Source organism: Rhinolophus sinicus, linkage group LG09 (genome assembly GCF_036562045.2).
Source record: "Rhinolophus sinicus isolate RSC01 linkage group LG09, ASM3656204v1, whole genome shotgun sequence".
Classification (NCBI taxonomy): Eukaryota; Metazoa; Chordata; class Mammalia; order Chiroptera; family Rhinolophidae; genus Rhinolophus; species Rhinolophus sinicus.
The window spans coordinates 69,050,793-69,078,776 of NC_133758.1; the positions used below are offsets into that span (position 1 = coordinate 69,050,793).

General features: G+C 33.9%; 1 protein-coding gene across 1 annotated transcript in view; it reads right to left on the minus strand.

The window, feature by feature from the left end:
* The window catches only part of KMT2E (lysine methyltransferase 2E (inactive)), a 75,789-nt gene that overhangs the window by 6,979 nt on the left and 40,826 nt on the right, over positions 1-27,984 (minus strand). Inside the window, 15 exon segments of the mRNA XM_074340600.1 lie at positions 98-154; positions 534-784; positions 1,323-1,467; positions 1,628-1,882; positions 3,779-4,084; positions 4,409-4,570; positions 13,105-13,203; positions 13,934-14,198; positions 18,432-18,541; positions 19,484-19,601; positions 20,533-20,663; positions 20,774-21,004; positions 24,192-24,230; positions 24,606-24,778; positions 25,521-25,579. Of these exon segments, the coding sequence (XP_074196701.1) occupies positions 98-154; positions 534-784; positions 1,323-1,467; positions 1,628-1,882; positions 3,779-4,084; positions 4,409-4,570; positions 13,105-13,203; positions 13,934-14,198; positions 18,432-18,541; positions 19,484-19,601; positions 20,533-20,663; positions 20,774-21,004; positions 24,192-24,230; positions 24,606-24,778; positions 25,521-25,579 (2,401 nt within the window).

The following is a 27,984-nucleotide window of genomic DNA, read 5'->3' on the forward strand; positions in this document are numbered from 1 at the left end:
TTTTAAAGCTACCAATAATTATTAAAGCAAAATAACAATACTAGGGAAAAAAATCACCAATTTAAATCACCTTTTTGAATATTGAATAACTCCTTACCTCTTGACTATAAGTGCGTCTCTTAATTTCTGGAGAACTTTCTGGGGAAGAAATATTCTATATAAAAAGAAATGATTAGAATTGAAAATTAAAACATGTAACTAAATACATGATATTTCTAAAAATGAAAACTTAAAATGAGAAACCATTACACAGACTTTAGCTTTAAACTTTCTTTTTTGTTTTATTTCCATTTCCCATATAAGATCATTTGCTTTAAGACCAATTTCATACACATAATCATTTAGTCTGACTGTATATCAATAAGATGAAAGTTATACTCATTGTATTAAAAATAATGTTCAAATTCCAAATTTGAATGTTCCAAATTTTCTTACAGTTTCTTAAAAACTTTTTGCTAATCTCAGTACATTAGTTGTTAAAGGGGGAAAATACCCATGAGTTAATTTTTTTTTTCCATTTAAAAATTTCTCACCTCAAAGTGCATGGTATTTCCTGGTGTGCCAGGAGTTACTGGGGTAACTGGTGAATATATGGGCTTATAACCATTTCTACAAGCTTCATCATCTGATTTTATTCGTGGAGGAGTGGCAAATGATGGGTCCATCGGAGTAATATCTGTGTGAGTTGGTGTAGCATATGGTGAAGGAGTAGGTGTGGAGGTTTCTGAGTAAGCAGAATCTAGCAACTGATAAAGTCTTCGTTTTTTTAGTGGTGTAGTTAAATCTGTTGGTGAAATAATTTATAAAAAATTATACTGCTGCTATTTGCTATAATCTAATAATACATTCTGGGAAAGAGTGACAGTAGTGATAATGATGACTTTCAACCCCAACTCAAATTTAGGGGTTTTTAAAGCTATTACTGTCTTGAAGCAATCTCTTCCCCACCCCCAACTTAATTTCACTATATGCGAGCATTATCTTGCCAGAAGGCTTACAGGCCTAGGGGTCTCTAAGAAATCTTAGAAGTACAGATTTTAACGATTTCTAAGAGTCTTTTTGAATCTGTTTGAAAAGCAGCCAGCCTAAAAGCCAGAACTAGTCCAAAAATTCAGCCATAAGCTCTAGTATACATGGTACTTGCAAATTAAGGTTTTCATGTCTGTCTTCATCCAAAAGGTTGGAGGACAGAAATGAGAAAATACATGTAACAATGTACTTCTTTATTAAACTACATAATAACTAGAATATGCCTGTTATAAAGTTACATATAACTCCTGCCATATTCTTCACGCTAAAACAATACTGAAAATAAATTATACCTGGAAGGGAACAGCTTTCATTTAATAGTAGTGGACTTTTACTTTCACCATTGACTGTAGGACTTCTGGATCTTTCTTGACAGGGTGAATTAAATCTATGTAAAACAGCTGAGTTTTCTTCTTCTAGAGCCTGTTTCAGCCATCGCTGAAATACATAAATAATAAATGAGTAGAAATCAGTTTGTAGCTGTTCACATAACCTATCCATGTAAAGCCGATGCCAAAAGCATTTCACTACCAGAAATAATAGGAACGAGTTTGACATTTGGCTCCTCCTAGATTTTTATATCCAAGGAAATGTTTACCTTCTTGCATGAGCCAGAGATGTTTTCAGTAGGTTCTTTTCTTCTCCTTTTTTCTGAAAGGAACGGTGAAGTAAATCTAACATAGTGCTTAGGAGTAGAGTATACGTGGGGGCTATAAGTGAGGCCTGGTAAAGAATTAAGCTGTGTAGCTAACACTTCAGGATCTGTGGTTATGCGCAGAGGTCTTTCTGAAAGGTTATCTGAAGGTTTTCCTGTCTTCTCATTCTTCTCACTTAACCATTCATTGACCAAGTGCTAAAAAAAAAAAAGAAAACTTTGGATCAATATATAAGTAATTACATAGATTCTCATATAGAATATTCTAATACCAAATTTGAAATCGATGGAATTACCTAAAATGACACATTGAGTAATTTAAACACTCATATATGATGTAAAAAAAAATCAATACAAGTCATGTACATTTCCTTGGTTATCAGAATAGTGATTCTTTTTCCTAAATTCTTTTACATGATGATACTTTGTAGAAATAAAACACATTGTAACTTTTGTAAAACAGTAAAATCGAGGAGACATTGGTACAAACACTAAATTGAGCTTCGGTATTGCTTCTATTACAGGTATAAAATGTTCAGCTTGTTAGAAAAATCTGCTTTGGGAAGTGCCTGCCCACCCTGGCTGCCATCAGAATCTCCAGATGAGACCAGTGCATATACATTAAAATACAAAAAAACTGGCAGCAGTGACAGTCACTATTAAGGCATTTGATCAGGGATTTAAATAAATTTCTAGCACCACAATCATTTAGTCATGTAATAATTGAAGAGCAGGGACGAAGTCATTTGTAATCAAGAAAGTAGCATCTCTTTTAAACATGGGGTTTTCTTTTCACTAATCTATTAAGAAAAGGTGCAATTATTTTTTGTCCTTCCAAAGTGGGCCAAAATAACTGCTCCGTGTTAAAGACAAGTGCTGACCTGCTGCTCCAGTTCCAGCTGTCACGCTGGACAGACCTGTGTGTACATCTGACCTTTAACTAACCCCTCTGGCTCTCCTTTAACACGTTGCGTACGGATCACGAGAATCTTCGTTTTTTTCTGAGCCATGCCTTAAGGACAGATAACGAGAATTCTCGTTTTTACTGTTGACTCTTTTTACTGTGCTCATTTTATTGAATTATTTGTGTTTCGTTAATAACAAAGGAAGCTGCTTTCTGCAGTATCACACCAGGAGGGATTACTAACATCATAGGTGAGTAAATCCTAAAAAATTCCATAGAAAAATAATAAATGACATAGAAGCATTTACGCTTTAAAGAGAAGAGTGCATTTTAAAGTAGTTTCTTTTAAAAACCTGCCGGAACAGAGGGCTATGAGGGATTTAAACCCCGCCGTACGCAACGTGTTAAAGTGCACTCCTGAGTTTATCCTAGGTGTTTACTAAACACACTTTTCATGGTTTCACAGAACAAACTACTGAATGTGATAAGAACAGAGACAAGATAAATTAAGTTTCAAGTATTTTGACGCAGAGTATGTGAGAAGGATCCACTTATGATCTATCTCCCTTCCCCAGACAGCCTAAGGATCTCTGCTCCAGTCCACTGTACTCTATGCAAAACTGGGAGAAAAACAAGCTTCATAAGGATGTTCTGTTATTTCTGAGTTATAAATACAAAGCTCTGGGTGGTTTATCTCTGAACAGTTTCCCATAATTGTTTCATTAAAGCTGACAGTGGTTTTTAAAAGATCTTAATAAATTGATCTAAAACCTTCCTTACAAATTTTCATTCTTAGCACATTCTATAGAAATCAATCATTTCTTCAAATTTTTATAATCTACCTACACTATGGTATCTATAAAAAATACAAAGAATAAAGGAGAATACATCTAAAACCAGTTATTTCTGATACATAGGGCAGGCAAAATATTTAAAAGAAATCATGAATTGCAATACTAAAAGGAAGTCATCATAGACTGAATATTATAATTGTCTTCATAATGCAAACATTTATATTAACTGATGTTACAGTTTTGCAATTCTCATTGTTAGTTTAAACTTTGCAAATATAAAAAGCTATGCCTCCTCCCATTCTGTTCCTTCTGAGATCTTACAGATTTGAGTTTTTAAAATATGAGTCTATTTAACACCTTAAGACACTTGTTAGGAAACAGTTCTTACAATCATACCTTCTTTGTTTTGGGGTACTTTGTAGGACATTTATTAAGTGCTGGAACTTCAGTCTCAGTAATTATTTCTGTTAGTGTAGTTTCAGTTTCTGGCTCTAATGTAAGTACAGTATTTTCAATATCATTTTGCTGTGATGTAACTTCTATATCGGGAGAAGATGGCTGGATGTCTGAGCACATGCTGACAGTTCTGTGTCTCCGACGCTGCTGTCCAATGTGAGTCCTACTGCGAGAAAAACTTTTCCTCTGTTTGGTTCTGTTCACTTTGGCAGGGGTTGGCTTGCTAGTTTCTTCTTTTGCTTGTTCCTAATTCAAAATACAACAGAATGGAACTTTTAATACTATGTTTACATAAGTGAGAAGTTGAAATCTAATAGCATTAATCTACTTCAGAAGCTAACTTACCAGTATTTCTTTGTGATTTCAATATATAATTGACATAGTTAACATTTTCCTTACTCTCAAAAACAAAGTAGAGCCTTAAGTCTAAATTCTCATAGGATTTTAAAAATGCTATTGAAAGGCTAATAAAACATTACAAAATATTTATTCATGTAATTAAATTAGGTGTGGAAATTTTACTGGAAAATGGTTAAGGGTGAAAATAGAACTAGACCTGAATAATAATACCTGAATAACTTCATCATTGACAATCTGTGCATCTTTACACTCAGTTTTAACTTCAGTTTTGGCTGTGCTGATTCTTTCCAAAGCTTGTTCTCTTCTTTTTTCTCTTTTTTCAAGTCTGGCAAAAGCTTGCAGAATTGCTTCCATTTTCCTTTCTTCTCTTGTCTATAAAATTTAAATTTTAAGTGACATAAATATCACTGCTCTGAAGTAAAATCCAAAAGTCCAAATGTTTATGGCAAATTAAGAAAATAACTTCTATGGTGCTGTTAGCACAACACTTATATTCATCTGAGATTTTCAGTCACACAATCTTGGTAAGTCCTGTCATTACAAATACACTGCATGAAAGGAGCACCTGGATGATTGCCAATGAATGGTAAGGGTAAAGCAAAAGAAAACAAAAAGCCTCAAAAATTATACTGCTTTACCAAATTGAAAATCTTTTTCTCAGTAGAACAAATGTCAGCCTTTTTTTAAGATTCAAAGTTCCTATGGTTGAAAAGGTTAAATGTTGAAAAGATTAAATTCATATGAACTTAAAAAGTGAATATATTTAATGACGTGGTAGCAAGATACTGTGGGGTGAACTCCTGGGTTCAAGTCACGACTGCTAGTCATTTACTCTCTCTGACCCTAGGCAACTCAACAACCCTAGTTAACCTTGTCAGCCTCTTATAAAATGTGGGGAATAACTTACACTTCGCCAAATTCTTACTGATTTCAAACAGGAAATAGCTCTGAAGTTTTTCAACAGTACTTGGAAAATGGCAGGCATTCCCGTGAGTGTTACTTATTTCTACTTGAGCTCTCTTGCCCTCCATTAAGGTTCTTACAAGGCATTCCTCTACTTTCTGCTCTTCCTGTCTTACACTGAGGAACAGCAAGAATCCCTTTGAGCATAAGTTTTCTTTGGAGACAGAGAGAGCGTTAAAAGCAGACCCAGGGCCTTGGCCACTGGGTCTGGCAAGTGCTTTGGCTTTTCAGCCAGAAACTGGAAGCACATCTGTCAACTGTCCAGTTCTCCAGATGAGAAGAACCAGGTCCTAGGGCTCAGATCCATTTGTCTCCTCTATTGTCATCGATGTGGGGAAGAAAGCTCAGAAACTCAGGGTCTGGCTGCATGGTCTCAACACTGGAGCTTTTTAGTTCCAGTAATTATCAGCAGAGATTCAAGCATCAAGACACCTGTACTTTGGAAACTACTGCTTACTCTTTTCTGTGTATTTCTTTCTTTGCTATTTTCAGTAAGGGGACAAAGTAGTATGTCAACAAAACTCTGCTGAGAATACTTATAAGCTTGTGTCACTGTAACAAAATGTGTTATCCTCACCCTTTTTATTTTACAGGTAAGGAAAGTAAGGTCCAAAGAGGTAAGACTACTTATTCATAAATATGTTTCTGTGTCTTAAATAAACAGCATAGGCAAAAAAAAAAAAGGTCTTTTAATTTGAAGTGGAAGTTTCAAAGCTGAATTCGTTCCTTAGATAATTCATGTACCTGGTCTTTTAAAATCACTTTATTCGACCTCCTTTTATCTATGGTTGTCTATAAAAACCTTGTCTCCATATATCAGGGCTCTTCCAAAGCCCTAAATTTAGAAACCTGGAGTAACTGAAAATAATTTTCATAATTGCTTCACCTGTTCAGTGGGGATGGGTAGAGGGAAGTGGAGGTAATTATTATTGTACTTATCTCTTTTAAAAATTTTAAAATAAATCCGGGGAAAGTACATTCTTCAAAAAGAAAGAAACTTCTTAGGAAGGATCATTTTATGTATTAAAATTACGCAGAGCCAACTACCCAAGGAAGGTGTTTTCTATATCATGGTTATCCAGGATTTTCTAAGATGAATATGAATTTATGTCAAAAGAGGTTTCTTTGACATAGTCCAATATTCACTTGGATGGTGAGTGTGAGGGTCGGAGATAAAATTATTTGATGTAAAGACCAAACTCATTTAAATAAAAACTGGACTCCCTTATAAACAGTACAACTAACTGATAGTCAAAACAAAATCTTTTCTTTAGAGATGGCACATCGTCTTTTGGAGCTGCTGAGGCTCCCCCACTGCTGAAGAATCCAAAGCCCGTGTGTACTATGTGACGCACTCACAGGCAGCACTGCAATTATTCCCAAGCTTCCTGGCGCCTGATGAACTCTTCTTTCCTAGCAACAAACACTGACACGCTGCATAAAGTAAAAGAAAGCCTAACTCTATGTATACATTTACACATTTATTACAACTGTTAACTGAAAGCACTCAGCAGACATCCTATGTTGGGAATGGAAGCATGGTTGATTTTCCATATGAGAAAAAATCATTAGCACACTGATCTACTTTTATTTTTCAATTCCTTAAAGTTCATGTCATTCAGCTTTTATATACACCACTGCAACTAATGCATTCTTTGATACATAACCAGATATGCAGTATATTTAATGACTGAAAACTGACCACCCAGTGATCTCACTGAACAATAACACTTTTGTGGATAGCTTAAAGTAATTCCATCTAGCTGTGTAAGGGATTAGAGAAGTTAGGGGTCCTAATTAATCCCAGCGGACTGTCTACAGACCCTACCTCTGTGCTTGATGTGATTTAGATTATACTTGTAACAACAGGCTGTCACTAAGACCTGTATATTCTAAAACTGTGACTCATTTCAGGTTTATGACTCTGTCCAGACTTCAATATCATGTGTGAGCTGGGCAACTGACAGACCCTGATAGAGAACTAGAATTCAATTGCCATACAGGATCACTAATGTGATTTTTTGACACACTGTTAATGCTGGAGTGTCGGGTGCTAACCTATGAGGGTTCTCTGATGAGATCTACGTACAGATAGCTTTTATGACATACACATGCATCATGTCATTTCCTATAGGGAAAAGGAAATCTGCTTAATAGCATTCTTGTAGAATTTTCTCACTTAAAATTTTTATTTCAGATGGCCGGTTGGCTAAGTTGGTTAGAGCACAGTGCTTAGAACACCAAGGTCGCCATTCGATTCCCACATGGGCCAGTGAGCTGTGCCCTCCACAACTAGATTGAAAACGACTTGGAGCTGATGGGTCCTGGAAAAAAACTGTTCCCCAATCAAAAAAAAAAAAAAAAAAATTTTATTCCAGCTTTGCTTCAATGTATAAACACTGGAGCTCAAATTTAACTTGAAATCATAACTTTATAGTTAGAAGAGACTGTGGATATCTTGTCTAAGACTCCTATTCAGCAAATGAGGAAAATAACCTAAGGTTCGTGTAGTTCAGAGATTACATAATAAAACACATGAATTCAAGTTTTACATAATACTGCAACTGAAAAAATTAAGCACTGAATAAATTGTTACAGTTTATCCAAATCAGAGATATCTGGTAAATTGAAACTTAGTAAATGTAAGCTTATGAACTGTGGATGCCCATAGTACCTTTAGAAGGAAATTTGCTAGTAGTAGGGTATAAAAATTGAGGGGGCGGCCGGTTAGCTCAGCTGGTTAGAGCGCGTGCTCTTAACAATAGGGTTGCCGGTTCGATTCCCACATGGGCCACTGTGAGCTGTGCCCTCCACAACTAGATTGAAGACAACGACTTGAGCTGAGCTGCCGGTGGGGCGGCCGGATGGCTCAGTTGGTTAGAGCGCGGTGCTCATAACACCAAGGTTGCCAGTTTGATTCCCGCATGGGATGGTGGGCTGCGCCCCCTGCAACTAGATTGAAAACGGCGACTGGACTTGGAGCTGAGCTGCGCCCTCTGTAGATTGAAGGACAACAACTTGACTTGAAGCTGATGGGTCCTGGAAAAAACACAGTTACCCAATAAAAAAATTTTAAAAATAAAAAATTGAGCAGGAAACAAAATGAAGACATCTGGGGACTCATGATTTAATTTTTACCTTGCTACCAAGTTGGAAGGGGCTTTTTAAAAAAAAACAAACCAAAAGTCTTGCCTTTCAAAGGAAAGCAAAAGAACAGGACCAACCTTCCACATTACCCTACACTACAGCCTTGAAATAGAGAAAAGGCTGCTTACTCAAGTAACTTCCCTTATCCTTTCAAATAGGAATTAGCGATTTTATTAATCTTTAAAAAATATATATAAAATTGGTTACCAATAATGTTCCAAAACATTATTAAGTATGGCTCATGTGGTATGTCCAATTCTTCTCTGCCACATGATGATTTAGTTTATCCTCATAGCACGTTTCCTACTTGGTTTGTGTGTGTTACTCTTGCACCCCATCCTCCATAGAAGCTTCTCCAGAACAGGGACCTTTGCCTTCCTTGTTGACCCAGTACCTTAAATGGTGCTCAGCATATAGCAAACACAAATTTTTGTTAAGTTATATACATTATATAAAGCATGTGTCACTGTTACTTGAAGGCATATAACTTAAGTATTTAAACAAGACTTAAATACTTAAACAGGGCAGCTAAGGCCGAATATCCTCATTTTGTTTGAACAGAATACCTGTAAAAATAAATGGTCCCTGTTTCCCTTTTGCTATTCAATACTACAATACAATTAATCACTCATCTTTAGAAATATTTATCCCTAAATTATGAGGAGAGAAACAGGGACCTTAGAAAATTAAAATTAGTAATCAGCATCAACTTAATTATGCTATACAGAGAGAAAAGTGAGATGGTAGATAAACATGTTATCAGATGACTTTTCTGGCAATAAATTTACTCTCCCTAATGACATTTTACTATTACTACAATATATCTTCTGAAGTCATCTAGTAAACTGAGTCACTTCCTGGAGGCATTAGTAACAGCATGGATTCTGTGTAGTGATTTCCCAGAGTGTGTTCCATGGAATAAAAATCTGGAATTTTGAAGGTGTCACCACAAAAAACAAGTTACAAGGCTGTATCATTTAGGAAATGATAACAATTTCACAACTGTTTAAACATACCATGTACACTGGGGGTCTCCAAGTTGGGGACATGGTAAATCGTTTACTAAACTCAACTGGCCACAGGTCTCTTTTTCACAAAACATCCTAAATTAGAGTTCTGTGGAACACTTTTTAATGTGAAGGATGAGGAGTAAGAAAATTATGGGGAATCCTGCATCCTGGCAAGGCCTCCACAGGGCACAATCTGTGCTATAAGGAAGCTTCACCTAAAGTTCACACTCAAGCCTGTATCTTTCATCAAATTGCTGCTGTGAACATTTATTAGGCTCATTTATTGATCATCTACTTTTATAAAAGCTAGGCATTCTTACCCTTAAGTAGTTTACATCCTAGTGTTATACAAATAATTCTAGATTATCCTAGCTGCTTCACAAGTTCAAGAATCTCATACCTAGGGTTACTATCCTTTCATAGCCTTCGTACCCTTTTTGTCCAATTTCTGTCCTGCGCCATCTTCCATGGACTCCAGTTTAAACAATTTGACCACAACAGGCCATAAAATATTAACCAAGACTATATTCCCAAGGTACAGTCTTTCCATAAAATTATGGGAAAGCATTTTGAAAATGTATTAAAAGATACTATAAAGGAGGTTCTCTTTATAACATAAGCCGGGGGTGGGGGGAGATATGCATCCCTTTAAATCTTTCAAAGGTTTTGTATTTTAACTGATCACTTGTTCAACAAAATAAGGCGAACTTTCTGATATCTAGCCCCCTTCCACAGGCAAGGTTATGGCCACCCCATCTCACCTCAACTGCTGTGTACCTGGGGGAGTCTACTCAGTAGTGCCCGGGTTTTGGAATCAGTTGAGTATAAACAGTCTACTGAGTTTCAACTTAAACGTGCTGATTGTTAAGAATCTCCCCAGTCAATTCCAGCCCACTGCCTAAGAAGTATTTCCTACTAACTGAAGAGGAAATGTCCAGTGACCATTCTAGTTAGCCACAAGTTTGCTTTTATAAGCAGGTAATAACTTAAGGGGAGGAGAAGAAAAATATAATGGATGGGAAAAGAAAATGTTCAAAGAATGGCTTTCTACCCTGGCCACATAGTGATTCGAATAAATATTCTTTCATGAAATCATTTCATGTGATCTACAACCAACCTTATATCTCTACACCCTACCCCTCCTCCCAATACCAGCCTATAATCTCAGCCAAATATGATTTATAACTACCTATTTCCCCTAGAGAAATACCATCCATTCAATTCCACACAATTTATCCATAAGCTAATCTGCAGTTCTTTAAACCCTACTCATAAGGTCTATGATAAATACTACCTAGTTCCTGAGATGGTCTCTGAGTCCCCCAAGCTATAAGCCATCGTATTTCATCTTCCTTTACCACACTTCTTGCTATGTTGTAATTGGTTTTGTAAATGCACCTGAAGGTAGAAACATCAGCTTCCGTTCTCATCAAAAAACAAGCCAGCAACGAAAATACATAAATCCACTGATGTAATTTTTGGAGACTGGGCAAAATGCAAAACTTTAGGTTGTATATGAAACTGCCAGTTGTATAGGTAAAAAATGGTCAAAACAATGTCATATGGTTTAAACTATAGTACAAAAGGACGGGCTTCAATATATTTGAATTTGGACATTACATGGCAGGAGAGTATGACTCCTTTTATATCCCAAGCTCGTAAATATACTTGTGAACTAGTATTTCCCTTTACACCCTTAATAATAAAGTCTGTCCTGTCACAAATGAAAATTTAATTTTCCATAAGTTTCTCAGGAGTTTACCTTTCTAACTACTGATGTTAAGCAATATAAAAGGCAAACACTAGAAAAATAAATACTGTTTAGTATTTAAACTTTTTAAAACCAGTTATTTTGGTCCTCACTAATACTTTGACAGGGGAACAACCGTACCAATTACGTAAAAATCCTAGGATGCATGCTTTTGCATTCTTATTTAAAACATCAAAGCAAATGTACCAATTAGAAATAACATTGCAGTTGACTTTGAGGGCTTACAAGTCAGGAAGCCTAAGATTTTTAAATATTTCGTATCCTTTTAAAATACCAACAAATTCTAAACATTTATACTTTTTCAAGTTTTCCCCATTTTATACCTATGAAAAAAATGTACAGCCACCTTAATGACATATTCAAAGGAATATAAAAACAAGTATTCATCTATATTAATAAGCAAAATCAGATCCAGAAGTGGATTCCCAAACCAGCCTTTTTGTCACATGTCCACCCTAAGTTCCACCACGTTCAACCTCAGCAAAAGCGTGTTATTTTCTTCTGGAATCTGAAAATGGTTGTAAGCACTAACTTTCTTAGCACTGATAGAAGGACGTATTACTTTTGTGTTTTATTTTTTGGTGAAAAGAAAAGCAGGTTTTATTCCAAAATGCCAGCATTAAGGGAAGACAGTGGACTCCCTGTCACAAAGACTGTCTTTTTCCATACAAACTTTTAAACATAATGCAATCTGAATAAAATTATAAGCACAGAACAAGCCCCGAGGTTTTGTGTTTTTTTTAAATTTCATATTTTTTCCAAAGTGTTTATAGCTCTAAAAACCACTTGTAAGAGGTTCCTCCTAGCGGACACATGCCTCCCAACAAATGATCCTCTAAGTGCATATTCTAAAAGTTCTTGCAGATTCGTGCAAATAACAAGACTGTGGCAATTGTGGAATGAACAGGCCAAAAGGAAAATCTAGTCATGAAAAGGTCAGAGGTAATTTTGTGTAGGTACAGATAATTTAGATGCAACTGAATCTTGAAAAAGGTTCAAGATGATTCCTTTAGGTAGAAGAACTCTTTAAAAAGCAAAACAAAAAAAACAATCGCTGTACTTTTCTCTTTTCTATCTTGTACTACCCTGCCCCATCAGAGCAGTGTTCCTGAAATCCTGATGCTATGAAAGAGTTCTGCATTGCTTTCACAATTTTGAACATCAACAATGAATCAGTACTAGAGAAATGATTATCAAGGCAATAAAACAGGAAACAGACATTCAGTACACCTACAAAACTCAAATTGCAAAGATTCTACCCCATGAGTATATGACACCTGAGATTCCATGGAATACAGTGTGAAGATCACTAAAACTGGAAATCAGGGAACATAAAATAAAGGGGACGGGAAAATCCATACTAAGACCATTAGTTGTGTAAAGTCATTTCAAATCTAAGGGCAAACTATACCATACTACTTTCTTAACTGGCCTAAAGATTGTATTGATTACTAAATTAGCATAGATTTGTAAAAAAAAAAAATCGAGTCCTAGTTTTTATACAGATATTTGCAAATAAATAGTACAAGGAATATAAATACTAAACATTTTAATGAAAACCTTATTTTATGATAGCAGTATGAGATACACAAATAGTAGCTACCAGTGGGTTTTTTTTTTGCATAAGCCATTTATTTGCTGCTATTGTAAGTTTTAAAATTCCATCTTGTTTTACATTAAATTATGAAGAGAAAGAATACATTTAGCTAATGAAAGACATTTTAAACAGTAATTCTGGCATTAAAATTTATTAATAGTTCTCAGCTTAAAAAATGTTAAATTATTTCTTAAATGTCACACATTCTAAAATGTCTAATGAATATATAGGGAAAACACAAAAGATTAGTGGAAGTAACTTGAATGGTAATAACCAAGCCAAACAAATGCTCAGTAGTACATGAGGGTTGCTAACTTCAAACAAAACAGTGTAAAAGCCCTCATAAAGGCAGCAAGAGAACAACAGCGTCACTAAGCCTGAGGGACAGCATGAAGCAGCTACTAGCTTCCCAACTTACCATCTTCCTTTTCCTTTCTGCAATCTGCTCCTCGGATTCCATTTCCACTTCATTGCTAATGGGAGTTTTTTCTTCTATATCATCAATAAAATCTGGTTCCTGAAAGATGGAAATCACTGCATTACAAAAACTACTACATATACAGCTAGGGGCACTAACTATTTTAAATGGGTATCAACCCAACTAATTCAACATATAAAAATTACAAGCCTACTTAAATCCATTTTAGAAACTTAAAACTGGTTTCCTAATTAAATCAAGTTTTCATAATCATTCAAATAATTTTGCTTTTTAAAGTTCTAGTCAATAATGTTCTTATCCCTCCCAACTTTCATGTGTTTAGAGGGCATGTAACAAAGTATTTCCTGTCAGGGCGGAAGTATAGGCCAAACCCTTTCCACAAAATTATCTTCTGTGTTCTTAAGAAAACTTTCTCTCAAAAATCTTATCTGTCACCCTTATATAATTAATGATGTGCCAAATATTTTAAAAACAGGAAATTTTATGGCTTAAGACTTTAAGTCAGAACATTTATTCTGAATACAAGACAGTGCAATCTGGAAGAATTTTTTAAATTACCCAGCCTTAGAAAAATCTTATATTCAATTCTGCAAGGATTTGTTGGCTGAGTAGTTTCTTAGTTCAACATATATTGTACAAATTCTAGCACAACCTGTATTTTACATTTGTAAGTACTTCATTAAATAATAGAGTGGACTTAACTTACAAATTTTAAACTATTTTATATAAAATAAGCAGTTAAAATATGACAAATTCTTTTCCTTTGCAAACTTCTGACATCAACAAGCAGTGGAGTACAGTTCAATACCTGATTATTTGATACCGATAGTCTCAGTGGAGAAAGCTTTCTCTGTTTAGTTTCTGGGCTTTTCATTTTGTTGGTTGTTCCTTCACAATCCAAAGTAATATTCTGATTTTGTGTATCTTTTTCTTTTGAAATATCCTTTTCTTTTTTTCCTTTTTTCCTTCTGGTCTCATAACCACTGTTGATGTTTTCCGTGGACTCAGAACTACGTTTTAGAACAGGGCACTCTGGATTTTCTTTGAGGCATGCGCAGTCCACCTTGTACTTACTAGAAAGATAACCAGTTAACTATTTATTCAAGACATAAAACAAACTAAAATTTTCTAATCCATTATAAGCGACAACTCCACAAAATTATATGCTATTACTAATTATAAGCAATTCTTTTCTCTAATTTGCATTCCTGACAACTATCACAAAAGACATTTTATTTTCTTATAAAAACAATAATTAAAAGTTGATGTCTGGGCCTTCAATCATAAGGACAATTAGCAATGGTTATAGAAAAAAACACAATAAACTGACTCTTTTTAAGTAAAATGATACCGTGACTCACCTTAAAGCAAAAACCATATTTACTAAAGTGGTCCCAGAGTGTTATAAAGTATATACACAAGTGACAAAATACCCTATATTTGACTTAAATAAAAAATATGCTAGGTATAGTACCAAACTTTAACTAGTTTTTCTCTTATGAATGATTTCAATAACCAGGTTTCTTTAAAAAGCTCTTGAAAAAATTTAAAGTTATGCTTCCTTTGCCCCTCTCAAGTAATCCGTCTTTCAAATGGAAGCTTGAAAAATCACTATTAGTAATTTTAGTAATTAGTAAATAGTAAATTACCAATAGTACTACTAAAATTACTATTTCTCTTCACAGTAGTGATAATTATTACTGCCATTTTACAGATTAGACCAAAGCTCAGAGAGAGTGTCTTGTCCAAAGTCACACATTAATAAATGTTAGGAACAGCATTCTGATACAGGTCCACATTTTCATCTCTCCAGTATTTCTTACTGCTCTGCCCTCTTTATCTCTACCACCAAGACTTAGTTCTTCTCTAGGCTACAGGATAAAAGCCCAAACCTGAGTTAAACAATAATAGAAGCCTCCCACTTTGCATGCTTTAAAAGTAGTTTAATGTTTGTTCACAATAAAAAGATTTACTTTTCCAAGTTTCTAATACTCCTACTCATTCACTTTCAACACTGGTACAAAGGTACAGGTCAAACTCCTAGCTGCCTGCATAATGCTGTGTGAATCAGGTAGAATTAAAAGATTTACTGACTACCTCCCACCTCTCCATATCAGGTATTAATAGAAACTAGCTTGAAACTCTTTCTAGATGTTTTCTCTGATATCAGAACTGCAAATAATAATGATGGCAACAGTTAATGTGTATTAAGCACTTATGCTGTGCCAGGAACTGTTTTAAACACATGTGTTAACTCACTGAATCTTCAAAATATCCTTGTTACATATAATTCTCACAGTTTCTTTGTACTCAAGCACAAAGAAACTGGTCCAAGGTTACATAGCTAATAGGTAACCAACCTAGGATTTGAAACCGGACAGTCAGATTATAAAAAGCTTATATTCTTAACCACTGTGGGATAGTCTCTCAAAGCAATGAGCAAAGAGCCATTGTGCTACATTTTCCACCTTCTGTGGGAGAAAGGGCTAAAAAAGGGAACACTTAAATTATCAAATAGACATGCATATTGAAGGAAGAGAGTTTTCATTGATAGAAAACATAGTGAACATTAAAATCTTCTGCATTTAAATGGGGTACCATACAACAATTAAAAAAATAAAATATCGAATAGGAGGAAATACACTGAAATACTTATAACCCAAAGACTACAAAATATATAAAGAATGCCCTTCTACCCAAAAAAATCAGTAAGAAAATGACTACTCAGCACAAAAATTGAATAGATAATTAGGCAATTCACAAGACAGGAAAGCCAAATCACAAATAAATACATAAAAAGATCCTTGGGTTCATAAAATAATCAAGGATAATGTAATTAAAACCATAAAAAGATACCGTTTCACATGGATTAGCATCAATTTTTAAAATTGTACAGTAAAGTGGAGCCAGGAAGTAAAACTATGGGAATGTAAACTGGTCCTTCATATAGGCCGAGTAAAAACTGAGGCTGTGCACATTCTACAACCCAGAAATTCTGCCCCTATGTCCCTACCTAGGGAGATGAAGAGAACATGTACACATGCAGACATGTTCAAAAAGTCATTTTTTTGTCAATCTAAAGGTCCACCAACAGGGATAGAACCATCAACAGTGAAAAGAAATGAACTAGAGCTCCACATAACAATAGGACTGAATCTCATAAAATTAATGAATGAGAAAAGATTAATGCAAAATAATGCAGATTATAATTTAAATATAATTTTAAAATATACAAAATAATACCAGATACTATTTTAAATGCACCAAATTAAAGATGGCAATTATCTCTGGTGAAAGGGAAAAGAGATGCAATCTGCCTGCTAAACATGAGAGGCTTCAATGGATAATGTTTTATTTCTTAATTTGGGAAGTAGGCACATGGACTTTTATTTATTTTTACGTTAAATTTTTAAAAATTGAAATTGAAGTTTTTATGTTCAGAATGAACTCCCCGCCCCCAGTGTTTCAGAACAATAGTTCTCGGAGTTTTCTTGCAGGATCTCCAACAAACCCTTTCAATTTATACTGAAAAAAAAATTTGGCACAATTTGTTTCGATAGGCAAAAAGTGAAATTATCCATTCATACTGATTAACCAAATTAACTGTATCACTAAAACTGTACCCCCCAAAAACAAGAAGGATGGTCAACTTATCTACAACAAAGGCGGCAACTATATATAATGGGGAAATGAAAGTCTCTACAAGTGGTGTTAGTAAAACTGTACAGATACACGCAAAAAAACGAAACTGGACCGAACTTACACCACATGCAAAAATAAAGAAGTTGGATTAAAGACTTAAATGTAAGCCTGAAATCATAAAACAACTAGAAGAAACTATAGGCAGCAAATTATTTGACATCAGTCTGAGTAATATCTTTTTGCATATGTCCCCTCGAGCAAGGGAAAATAAGCAAAAATAAACAAATGGGACTTCATCAAGCTTCTACACAGTGAAGGAAACCATAAAGAAAACAAAAAGACAACCTACTGAATGGGAGAAGATATTTGCAAATGATATATCTGATAATTTGGGTTGATATCCAAAATATATAAGTAACTCATACAACTCAGTAATAAAAACAATAATCCTATCAAAATGGGCAGAGGACATGAAAAGATATTTCTCTAAAAAAGACATACAGGTAACCAACAAACACACAAAAAGATGCTCAACATCACTAATCATCAGGAAAACGCAAATCAAAACCACAATCAGATACCACTCATACTAATCAGAATGGCTACTATCAAAAAGTGAACAAATAATGTGCTGATGATGATGGGGAAAAAAGGGAACCCTCGTTACACTGTTGGTGAGACTATAAATTGGTACAGCCGCCATGGAAAACAGGATGGAGATTCCTCAAAAAACTAAAAATAGATTTAATATGTGACCCAGCAATTTCACTTCTGAGTATTTACCTGAGAAAAACAGAAAACTAATTCAAAAAGATACATGCACCCCTATGTTCATCGCAACATTATTTACAACAGCCAAAATATGGAAACAACCTAGGTGTCCATCAATAGATGACTGGATAAAGAAGATGTGGTATAAATACACACACACACACAATGGAATATTACACAGTAATAAAAAAAATGAAAGTTTGCCACTTGTGACAACATGGATGATGGACCTAGAAGGTATGCTAAGTGATGTAAGTCAAACAGAGAAAAACAAGTACCATATGGTTTCACTTGTAAGTGGAATCTAAAAAAACAAAATGAACAGACAACAAAAGCAGACTCTTAGAAACAGAGACCAAAGGGATGGTTGCCAAAGGGATGGTTGCCAGAGGGATGGGGGAATGTGTAAAAGGGTGAAGGGGAATAGAGTCAATAATATTGTGATGTTTGCACATTGACAGATGATTACTAGAATTAGTGGGCTGGCCACATTGTAAGGTATAAAAATGTCAAATCACTATATTGTACATCTGAAACTAACATAATTAATATCGTACACCAACTATACTTAAAAAAATACAAGAAGGAAAAGAAGGGGAAAATTCTCACATAAAGAAGGTCAGTGTTGTACAGCTGAATTGGGATTACTAATTATAATTACTATTAGTATTTACATTACAACAGTAATTAAGGAAAGGTTAGAAAGGAACTAAGCAACATTGCTGTAATGGAAGAAGCTGATACCAAAATGTTTGTTTTCAAGTACTTTTAATGGCCTCGGGATAAATAAAAACAAAAAGCTGTAACAGTAATGACAATACCTAAAATTTTTTGCGGACATTAAAGGAACTATTTTGAAATAACAGATATCATATTTACAGGTTTGAACTTACCAATTCCCATAGTCAAAATCAAAGGCAATAGTAATTTCAGTTCCCTTTGGAATACTTTGTATAGAATAAATGTAAAGATGTATGGTTCCATCTTCAATTTCATGCCTCACCTGTTAGTTAAAAGAATAATTTTGTGTTTATATGAATTATTTTTTACCTTTAGAAGCATCCTCATCCTGCAATTTTGAAAACTATTCTTTTCAAAGTAATTCACAAACACAACATGGAAAACATACAATTAATTATAAGACTTGTAACAATAGTTAAGTGGTTATCAACTGGGGAAGAGGTACATCAATACAATCTTGATGCAAGCTCTACAGCCCATGTAGCATTAAAAAGAAAATACTGTTATTTCATCAATTCTATGCTTCATATTTTTTACCTTTTAGCATATAGCATATCTGAAATTAGACATGGCATCTTTGATTTGATAAAATGCAATAATGGTAGTTAACACTATACTTTTCTATGACAGATACTGTCCTAGGTACTTTACACGTATTAACACCTTTAGTCGTCGGAACACCTTTTTGCAGATAAAACTGAAGTATAGACAAGGTTCTAAAGCTAGTTAGTCAAAGAGAAGACATGAATCTAATAAGTCTGGCTTCAAAACCTGTACTCTTAACTGTAACGTTACACAACTATAAAATTTAAAATGTTTATTGTTCCGTGTAAAACAAAACCAAAAATATTACATTAAAACACAATTTTATTAAAAATTTTATAGTAGCACATAAAACTTATTTTAGTTTTCAGCTTTGTCATCTACCTCTATCAAACCAAAACATGTATTTGAGCCAAATATAGAGCTTCTAGGATAAACAGAAGTCCAGTATTTTCTCTTACAAGAAACAACACAATTTCTTTAATGTGCAAAGTAATATTTAAGATCTTAGCTAACGTCACTACATTTTCAGTGGAAAGATGCTGGGCAGTACGATATGAATCACTAGTTAAAAGTGTCTCAGGCTCCAGATTTGTGTGGTTAATACTCAGACCCCATATACCTACGCCCCCACTCCCAACAAAGGTTTCTGTGAGCTTACCTCTGCATTGGGGGTACACGAACGCCTGATGAATCGAGCCTCATTCCCAAAAGTCCTTGCATCAACACACATTTCTAGCCCATGAAATTTAGAATAGAATAAAACAAAAGGGTATGGTCTACAAAGAAAGAAATGCATTATAAACTATTAACATTTTGAGTTTAAGAAACTTCTAAAAGACTCACAGTAGGTAGTGAAGCCAAAATTTGAGTATAAAGCAATGTGATACCAGAACCCATTCTTAATTACTAGTCTAGTTCATGCTAATAAGATTTTTACCTGTTCCTAGAACCTTACCTAAACCAAGGTAATTAATTGAAGGTGGAAATTCAAATTTACAAAGAGATAAAAAGGGAGTGACTACTGCCTTTACACAAGGATTCATAATTGGGTATCTTTAAAGTCCCTATCTCCTAGTGCATTTAAGTGTTTGATTTATAGCTCTATTTCAGATCAAATCAATATAAAAAGGAAGGATTCTTGTATATCTTTCATATCTTAAGTAAAAATTCAAGTTATAACTAAAATATTTTCAATAATTATAGTACCTCCCTAGCCATTCCATACCGAGAAAGTGGGAGTTCAAAGTGGTGGCAATAATATAAGACCAAATCTAACACCATCTAATAAAGACAGGAAGGGTTTTGCCTATCATAGTCACCAATGGTCTTTTCAAGTTCTAGCAGTTATGTTACAAGGAATCAGGAAAGGTCCTGGATGGAAAGGGTTCCTTATTAATCTCTGGTAGTCAGAGTTTTTAATTAACATCCACCTATATTGCTGCAGTTTATCTTTGAAGTAGATTGTTTTAGGAGTGTTAGTAAGATAGAAATGGGTAAGAGACTGAGAAATATATCCACATTTTTTGTGTTGTTATATTTTATTATAGTTTAAAAGTTATCATTAGTCATTGTTCAATCACACTACAGCTTTAAATGCTAATATGATCACTTAGGGAAACAAAATACACATAAACACAGCATCCTTGTAAAATAGCCAAAAATTCAATATATAACTTTAGGAAACATGGGAAAAATAAATGAATGTACCTCTTAAAAAAATATCCATTTGCTTCAAATTGTTCTCTTAGCATAAACTTTCCTCGATATTCAATGATAAGTGTATCAGGAGGCAAATCCTTTGCAGATTTCAGAATTTTCTTATTTTTTTGTATATGGCTCTAAAATCAGAGAATTATTGAGAATAATTAAACCTGATCACTTTTAGTCTAACTACTTAACAGTAGAAAAAGGTTTTGTTTTATAACTTTTTGACAAATGCTATATTTACCTCTACAGGAGGTTTGAAGAGCAAACTGTTGGTATTCGAATCTGATTTATTTATCTCTTTTTTGTCATTTCCATTGCCTAATCTCAGAGCTATTCTTTGTGCCTCCCTCTGAACACCCTCGCTATACTGGTTATTATTTGCCTCTTCATATCGATCCATCCATGCTTTGATTTTTGTCTCCCATCCAAAATTTGAACCATCAGATGAAGGATCAATCTCTGGAGCTGAACCCTGAAATTAAAGCAACCTAAGCATTGATATCTGTACTTAAAGTATTTATAGAGACAGACATACACAAAATCAATGACAATCTATATAAAAGAATATAATGTAAACTAGAAATAATGTTAGACTTTCTAAGTGGGTCCCAGTGACAAAACTGTAAATGAGTACCTTACTACATTTTTATGCTGTAGGCCACACAAATATGAGTTGGAAAACTGAAAGAAGCCGAGTTAAGTCAGAATAGTAGAAATTCAAGCTTCACTGTCACTACTGCAGCCAAATGGAGGCTATCAATAAAATTGCAACTACCCAAAAGTTTCGAGTCACTATCAGCTAGCTAATGGTTAAAAAAAGACAGTACATGAAATTTTTGATTTTAGAGACTGCTAATGTCTATTCTGTACTCACAGTCCTATTTAACCAGAATAAATGTGCAATTATTATGTAAACTACATATACTGCATATTAAGTGTAAACTTTTCTGATATACTATAATTTTAACATTTTAAAACGAAAACAAACTTTGCTATCTTAATTTAGTGTAATTCCAATTGTCTACATGACAAATTTGACATGAGAATAAAATGTTTCACAGAATCTGAAAGAACCCAAATGGTCCAGAGCCTAAATTCAAGGATTATAATGAGGGCAAGGACCTTCAAGCTCAAGTGCTTGCTCCTCCTCTATAGCCCCTATTAAAATCTGTAAGATGCTAAATGCCATATAAAGTTACCACCTCTCTTCTTCATGTTACAAAACAAAAAGGGAAACTTTTTTCACTGGAATGCAATTTATAGGAAGGCAATTACCACACATTTTAAAAATTTATTAAATCCTGAACTCTCATAATTAATTATTTGCAATCTTAGGATGAAAACCAATTAATGCAGGTAACAAGAACATATATTGTGTCTTATTGTTAGCATAATTCGAACTTATAATGGATTTAACATGTGAAATTTCAATTTAGTTGTAAATACTGCTCATCATTTTCCTTCTACAATACTAAACACTTTCGTGAGAAAACAATTTCTTCCTATAATATGTACAACCTAACACAACTCTGAAATTTTAACACCACATATAGATTTCATAAAGATCCTTATATATCTTGTTAGACATGTATGTGTACAGAAACACTAAAATTTACCATCCGTCAACTTTCCATATAAGTAACTAATCTATATGTATTACAAAAAGTATCATTCTTCCCTACAATGAAACAAACTATAGTTGAACTATGTACAACGCAGGTTTGAACTGCATGGGTGCATTTATATGTGGATTTTTTTCAATAAATACCTGTATTGTTTTCGATCTGCAGCTGAGTCTGAGGATTCGGAGGGCCAACTATAAGCATTGATCTCTGCCATTTTATATAGGGGACTTGATATCAGTGGGGGGTCCTGGAACCAATCCTCCTTGGACACCAAGGGACAACTTAAGTTTTGGGGGAGTCAAAAGATATACTCAAATTTTTGAGTGTGCAGGGGGTTGGCACCCCTAAACCTGGCATTGTTCAAGAGTCAACTGTATAGTAAGTTGCTCAACTATTTGACAGGAGTAGGTTTATTTTACCAATTCATATTTTATGTACTTATGTATATTCTACATTATAGTGACCACTTGATAAAGAACATTTTTATACAAATACGAGACACTACATATTAAGACTTTCCTCAGCTTTTTAAAAGAAATCTATTCAGTTTTCAAATTTTTCTTTGTTTTATGCCCTGCCCCTCCACCAAAGAGCCCTCTAATGACTTTATATATCTTTAATACAGCTTTTCTACATCTCTTGAATCTTATAAATACTACAGAATTACTTATTAGAATTGTATTGAGCTAGAGGGTAAGGGGGGCGTGGGGCTCTAGAAGAAGGTAAATGGGGTCTAATACATAGTGATGGAAAGAGAACTGACTCTGAGTAGTAAACACACAATGTGAGATATAGATAATGTATTACAGAATTGTACACCTGAAATCTATGTAACTTTACTGACAACTGTTGCCCCAATAAACTTCAAAGAAAAAAAAAGAATTGTTTTGATCTTAAAGAGATATCAAGGAAAAGATTTTGAAAGATGCACATAACATTTTTAAAATTTTATTTCCTTAATCACTATTTTATTGTAATAAATGAAAATATTTCAGTTAGGTTAAACATGTTCCTTCCCCGTTAAGCCTAAGTGATTGGATAAACTGGGAAGAAAGGAAAACTGCTGGAGTATCAATAATTCCACCAGCTTAACCCAAAAACTTTTCAGGCCTCTTTATTCTGTGTCAGAGAAAAATACCATAAATCCAAGTTTAACAGAATAAGTATAAAATAGTAACTTTAACATATAAAGAACATTTTATGAAACTTTGGACTTGCAGTATGCTGAGTGACACTATGAATTAACATTCTTGAGAAAGAATTACAAAGTATGCAAGAATAATCATCGGACAACTGTTTAATGACTTGTTTTCAAGGAATGTGGAACAGGAATAATGAATAATTTTATGCTTTATATCACGGGGACAACAGATACACTAGAACATGCTCCCCACACCTATTTTAGTATCTGACCACTTGAAAAACCCATTATCCTTTACTACCTAGTTTAAAAAGCTATAGTACCACTGTATAGCCGACCTCTGTGATCCAACACAAACCTATCTTTTAAGGGAGGCAGAGGTGGGTAGCCTTGTTTCTCTTAGCAATCTTGGCATCTATAAAATTGAGGGTGTATTCTAATTAATTCAAGGTTCAAGTGACTAGTGAGTACTTACATGGTGGATCTATGGTGATTTTTTTATAGTAGTTTGTAACAACTGACTTGACTAAATCACTAGAATCCCAAGTATGCAAAAGAACAAATTTTCATATTCCAAATGTGATTTGCATTCATATGTCTAGTGTACTAACACCATGTGGTAATGGAGACATGGAATGCAATGATAACTAAAATTCAGATTACCTAAAATTTTATTAGAAATTGCTTATATACCTCCTCCTTTTACTTAATATTTTAACAGTGCTAAACTCTAAGAGTCATGTATCAATTCAATTAGAATTCTCTATGGTCTCACTTCTGATATAGATAACAACAAATGAAATGACACACAATGAAGAAAGCATAAAGATTATGAACAAACAACTACTTAGTAAGCTCAGCTGATAATAAAGGTTTAAATTTAATGTATTTACCTTAACTCTTGATGATTTCCTAGACCCTTCACGAAAGGCCTGAAATAAAATGGAATTCTGAGTTAGTTTTTTTTAACTGGATATAATTAATATTTAAGCATCAACTAGTTCACTAAAGCTTTTTACTGAAGTCTTATAATAACAAAAAGTTTGGTAATAACCAATACCACCAGAACTAGAGGAAAGTAAATAAAGTCATCTACTAGAATACTGTTCTATTAAAAATAGAATGCAGACTATAAGAACATAAAAATGTGTGTATGATACAATGCTAAGAAAGATTCTAAATTTTCTGTGTGCTCAATATTAAAACCATGGAAAAATTGAATGGGTATAAAAAATAGTATAGTAATTCCTGTAGAACTCAGCTCCCACCACTTCCTATCTACTCATCTAGAAAAACAGAAAACTTACTTTTTTACATTTTGAAATGTTTTGCTCTTTCTCTCCACTTTTTTTCCTTCTTTTATCATTAACCTTGGAAACTCTTGAAGCAGTTAAAGTAATTGATGTTGGGGTATGCTGAAATGCAGTATATAATTCCACAGGAACTTCATCACCACTCTCAGTTGCACTGGTATCACCATCTTCAAAGGCACAATAAAAATTATTGCATGTGTAATACATGCAAACAATAAAACAGGATTCCACATGAGAAACTATTATATCTACATCTTTCTGAAGAATAAACACTTTTTATAACTTCCTCACTCACAGTAAGGGATAGTTAAATGCAAATGACAAATATCAGTTCTCATACATTAAACTAGAGAGGACACAAAAGTCTGACAACACACTCTGATGGTGTGACTGTGGAAAACAGGCACTTGCATACAATGCCAGTAGAAATTCTCAATTCTCTCCAAAGGGTAGCCATATCTAGGCAAATTCTATATGCACTTACCCTTTCACCCAACATTTCCATTTCTAGGGATCTATCTAAAAATAAAATGGCTAAAGCACAAAAAACGTATCCAACAGAGTTTTGTAGAAGGTAATATTTGTAATAAAAACAAAACAAAAAATATTGGAAACAACCCAAATGTCCATCAAACAGGAATAGTTCAATAAACTATGATTATTCAAAATTAATTGTACTGGTATCAACATGTTTTAAGCCAAAATGAAAGTTGTAGCAAATTTACTTCTAAATTCTGGTCCTAAAAATGAAAGAAATACTATTCCAAAAGATAAACTAATGGAGTCCCATTAAATTATATATACCATCAACATTCCTCAGTAAAATGTTTACATCTGACTAAAACTATGCAGGCCATTTATTCTCTCACTCACACTAATCCTAATTTCCTATAGATCCTTTTCACCCACCTGACATATTTTCCCTCTTCCGACGTTGTAGTAGCACCGCCCTCTCTTTATCCAAACTCCTACATGAAAATATTAACATAATTATTTATCAAACTTTCATAAATTTAGATACAGAGCAGATTTATATATGATAAACTTTACAATTTCTCTAATGTTCTCACTGAAGAAAAAAGGCAGTATAAAATATACATACTATCCCTTGTCTCACAGTTTAGATTTGATCTAGCATTATTAGCAGAAGATGCCAGTTAAGTGATTAATTGCACTCTGTTAAAATAACTTTTTACTTAGGAGACTAGTACATTTTTTTTCAAACTGAATATTAAAGCAAAAAGTCTGGGAAAAAATGTTAACAATGCAACTAAAATCACAAATTAAATTTCTTAAAATAAATGTACGACACTAAATTAGAATCTATTTGCATTATACCATTTGCCTAAAATTATTCCCACTTTTGAAATAATAAACACTTAACATTTAATAATTAAGTAAAATATTTCATTAACGCCCCCTATCATCCATAGTAACTGTTTTACCCCCACACCCAATGTTTTCACTGCCTATCTTATTAGTCTAGAGGTCAAATAACACTATAGATATTATTTTTCAATGGGAGAACAAGGGCTCTAGACCGAAATGCCTACAACTCAGTAGCAGACTTGCCTTACTGTTTACAAGGATATGTAACTGTCCTACCCCTCACTGGTAACTATCCTAGTCATCACAGAGTGATAAGCAGATATTGCTCAATTGACTGCCCTCCCTAATGGTCAGTTTTTAACCAACTCTTAACTGAATTCATCAACATTACCCTATCAAAAACTACCTGGCAAAAAGGCTGCTATCATAAAGTGAAACAAAATCACATAGAAAAGCCTCACTCATAGTAAAAAAAAATGCAAAATATAACACTAAGATTACCATATCTCACTTAGTTAAACTGGCAAAAATCCAAGTCGGCCAAACACTCTTGTAAGGGTTGGGAAAATAGGTATGTTTATCCATAACTGCTGGGAATTCAAAATTGTGCAGCTATTACTGGAGGGGAATTTGGTGATATCTGACAAACTTTTACATTTATATTTACCCTTTTACTGAACAATCCCACTTCTTTTTGCAATTACAAAAGACTGGAAAAAACTCAAATGTCCACTCAAAAGGGACTGGGTAAATAAACTATATTTGAAAAAGATGGAGCACCTTGATGCTATAGAGAGAAATAAGTCAATCTCTCTATACTACTATGAAGTGATCTTCAGCATACATTTCTAAAAGAAATAAAGATATGTGGCAAAAACTATGTACTACCTCTTACCTAAGTAAGGAAGGGAATACACACATATCTATTTCTAGTAAGAAAACAAACAATGGAAGGAATAATCCATTTTTTAAAAATTGTTATTTCTGGGGTAAAAGGAACAGGGATAAAAAAGTTACATTTACTTGAATATACCTTGTCTTAAATATCTGACTTTAGAAAAATGTTGACTTCTCCTTACATAATTACACAAATATATAATTATAGAAAATAAAGTATAAAAAGCAATCCTTAACAATCAGAAATAATAAGCATACTCATACATTTCGGTAGGAATGTAAAATGGTACAACCATTCTGTAAAACAGTTTGACAATTTCTTATAAAATTAGACATGCAACTACCATATGACCAAGCAATTATACTCTCGGGCATTTATTCCAGAGAAAACAAAGCTTAGGTTCAAAACCTGTACACAAGTGTTTTTATCGATTTCATTTGTAATAGTCAAAAAGTGGAAATAACCCAAATATCCTTCAACGGGTGAATGGTGAAACAAACTGAGGTGCACATATACCCAGCAATATAAAAGAATGAAATACTAATATATGCAACAAATCAGCTGGCTCCCCAGGGAATTACAGAGTGAAAAAAGCCAATCCCAAAGGTCACATACTGTATGGTTCCATTTATGTAACATTCTTGAAAGGACAAATTATAGAAATAGATTAATGGTTGTCAAAGGTCAGGGGTGGAGGGATAGGAGGTGGGTGTGGCTATAAAAGGTAACATGAGGGATTCTAGTGATGGAAATGTTTTGTATCTTGATTGTATCAATGTCAATACCCTGCCTGTGATATTGTATTAATAGTTTTGCAAGGTGTTACCACTGGAATACACTGGGTAAAGATACACAGGATGTCTGTATTGTTTCAAAATTACATGTGAATCTACAAGCAACGTAAAAGGTTTATTTATTTTAAAAATCAAAAATTAAAGAACCTCATCAATATAAGTATGTATCCAGTTAGTGTTATAATCACATAGTGAAATTCTTTCATGGTCTTTAAATACAATAAAGTACACATCCCTTGTGGAAACTAAGAAAAGACAAATTTCTAAACTGTTTTACACAATCATATTGTCAGTGCTAGTGTTGGTATTGTTAGTATTGAGACTGTTGTGTTTGTCTGTGGAATTAGGCAAT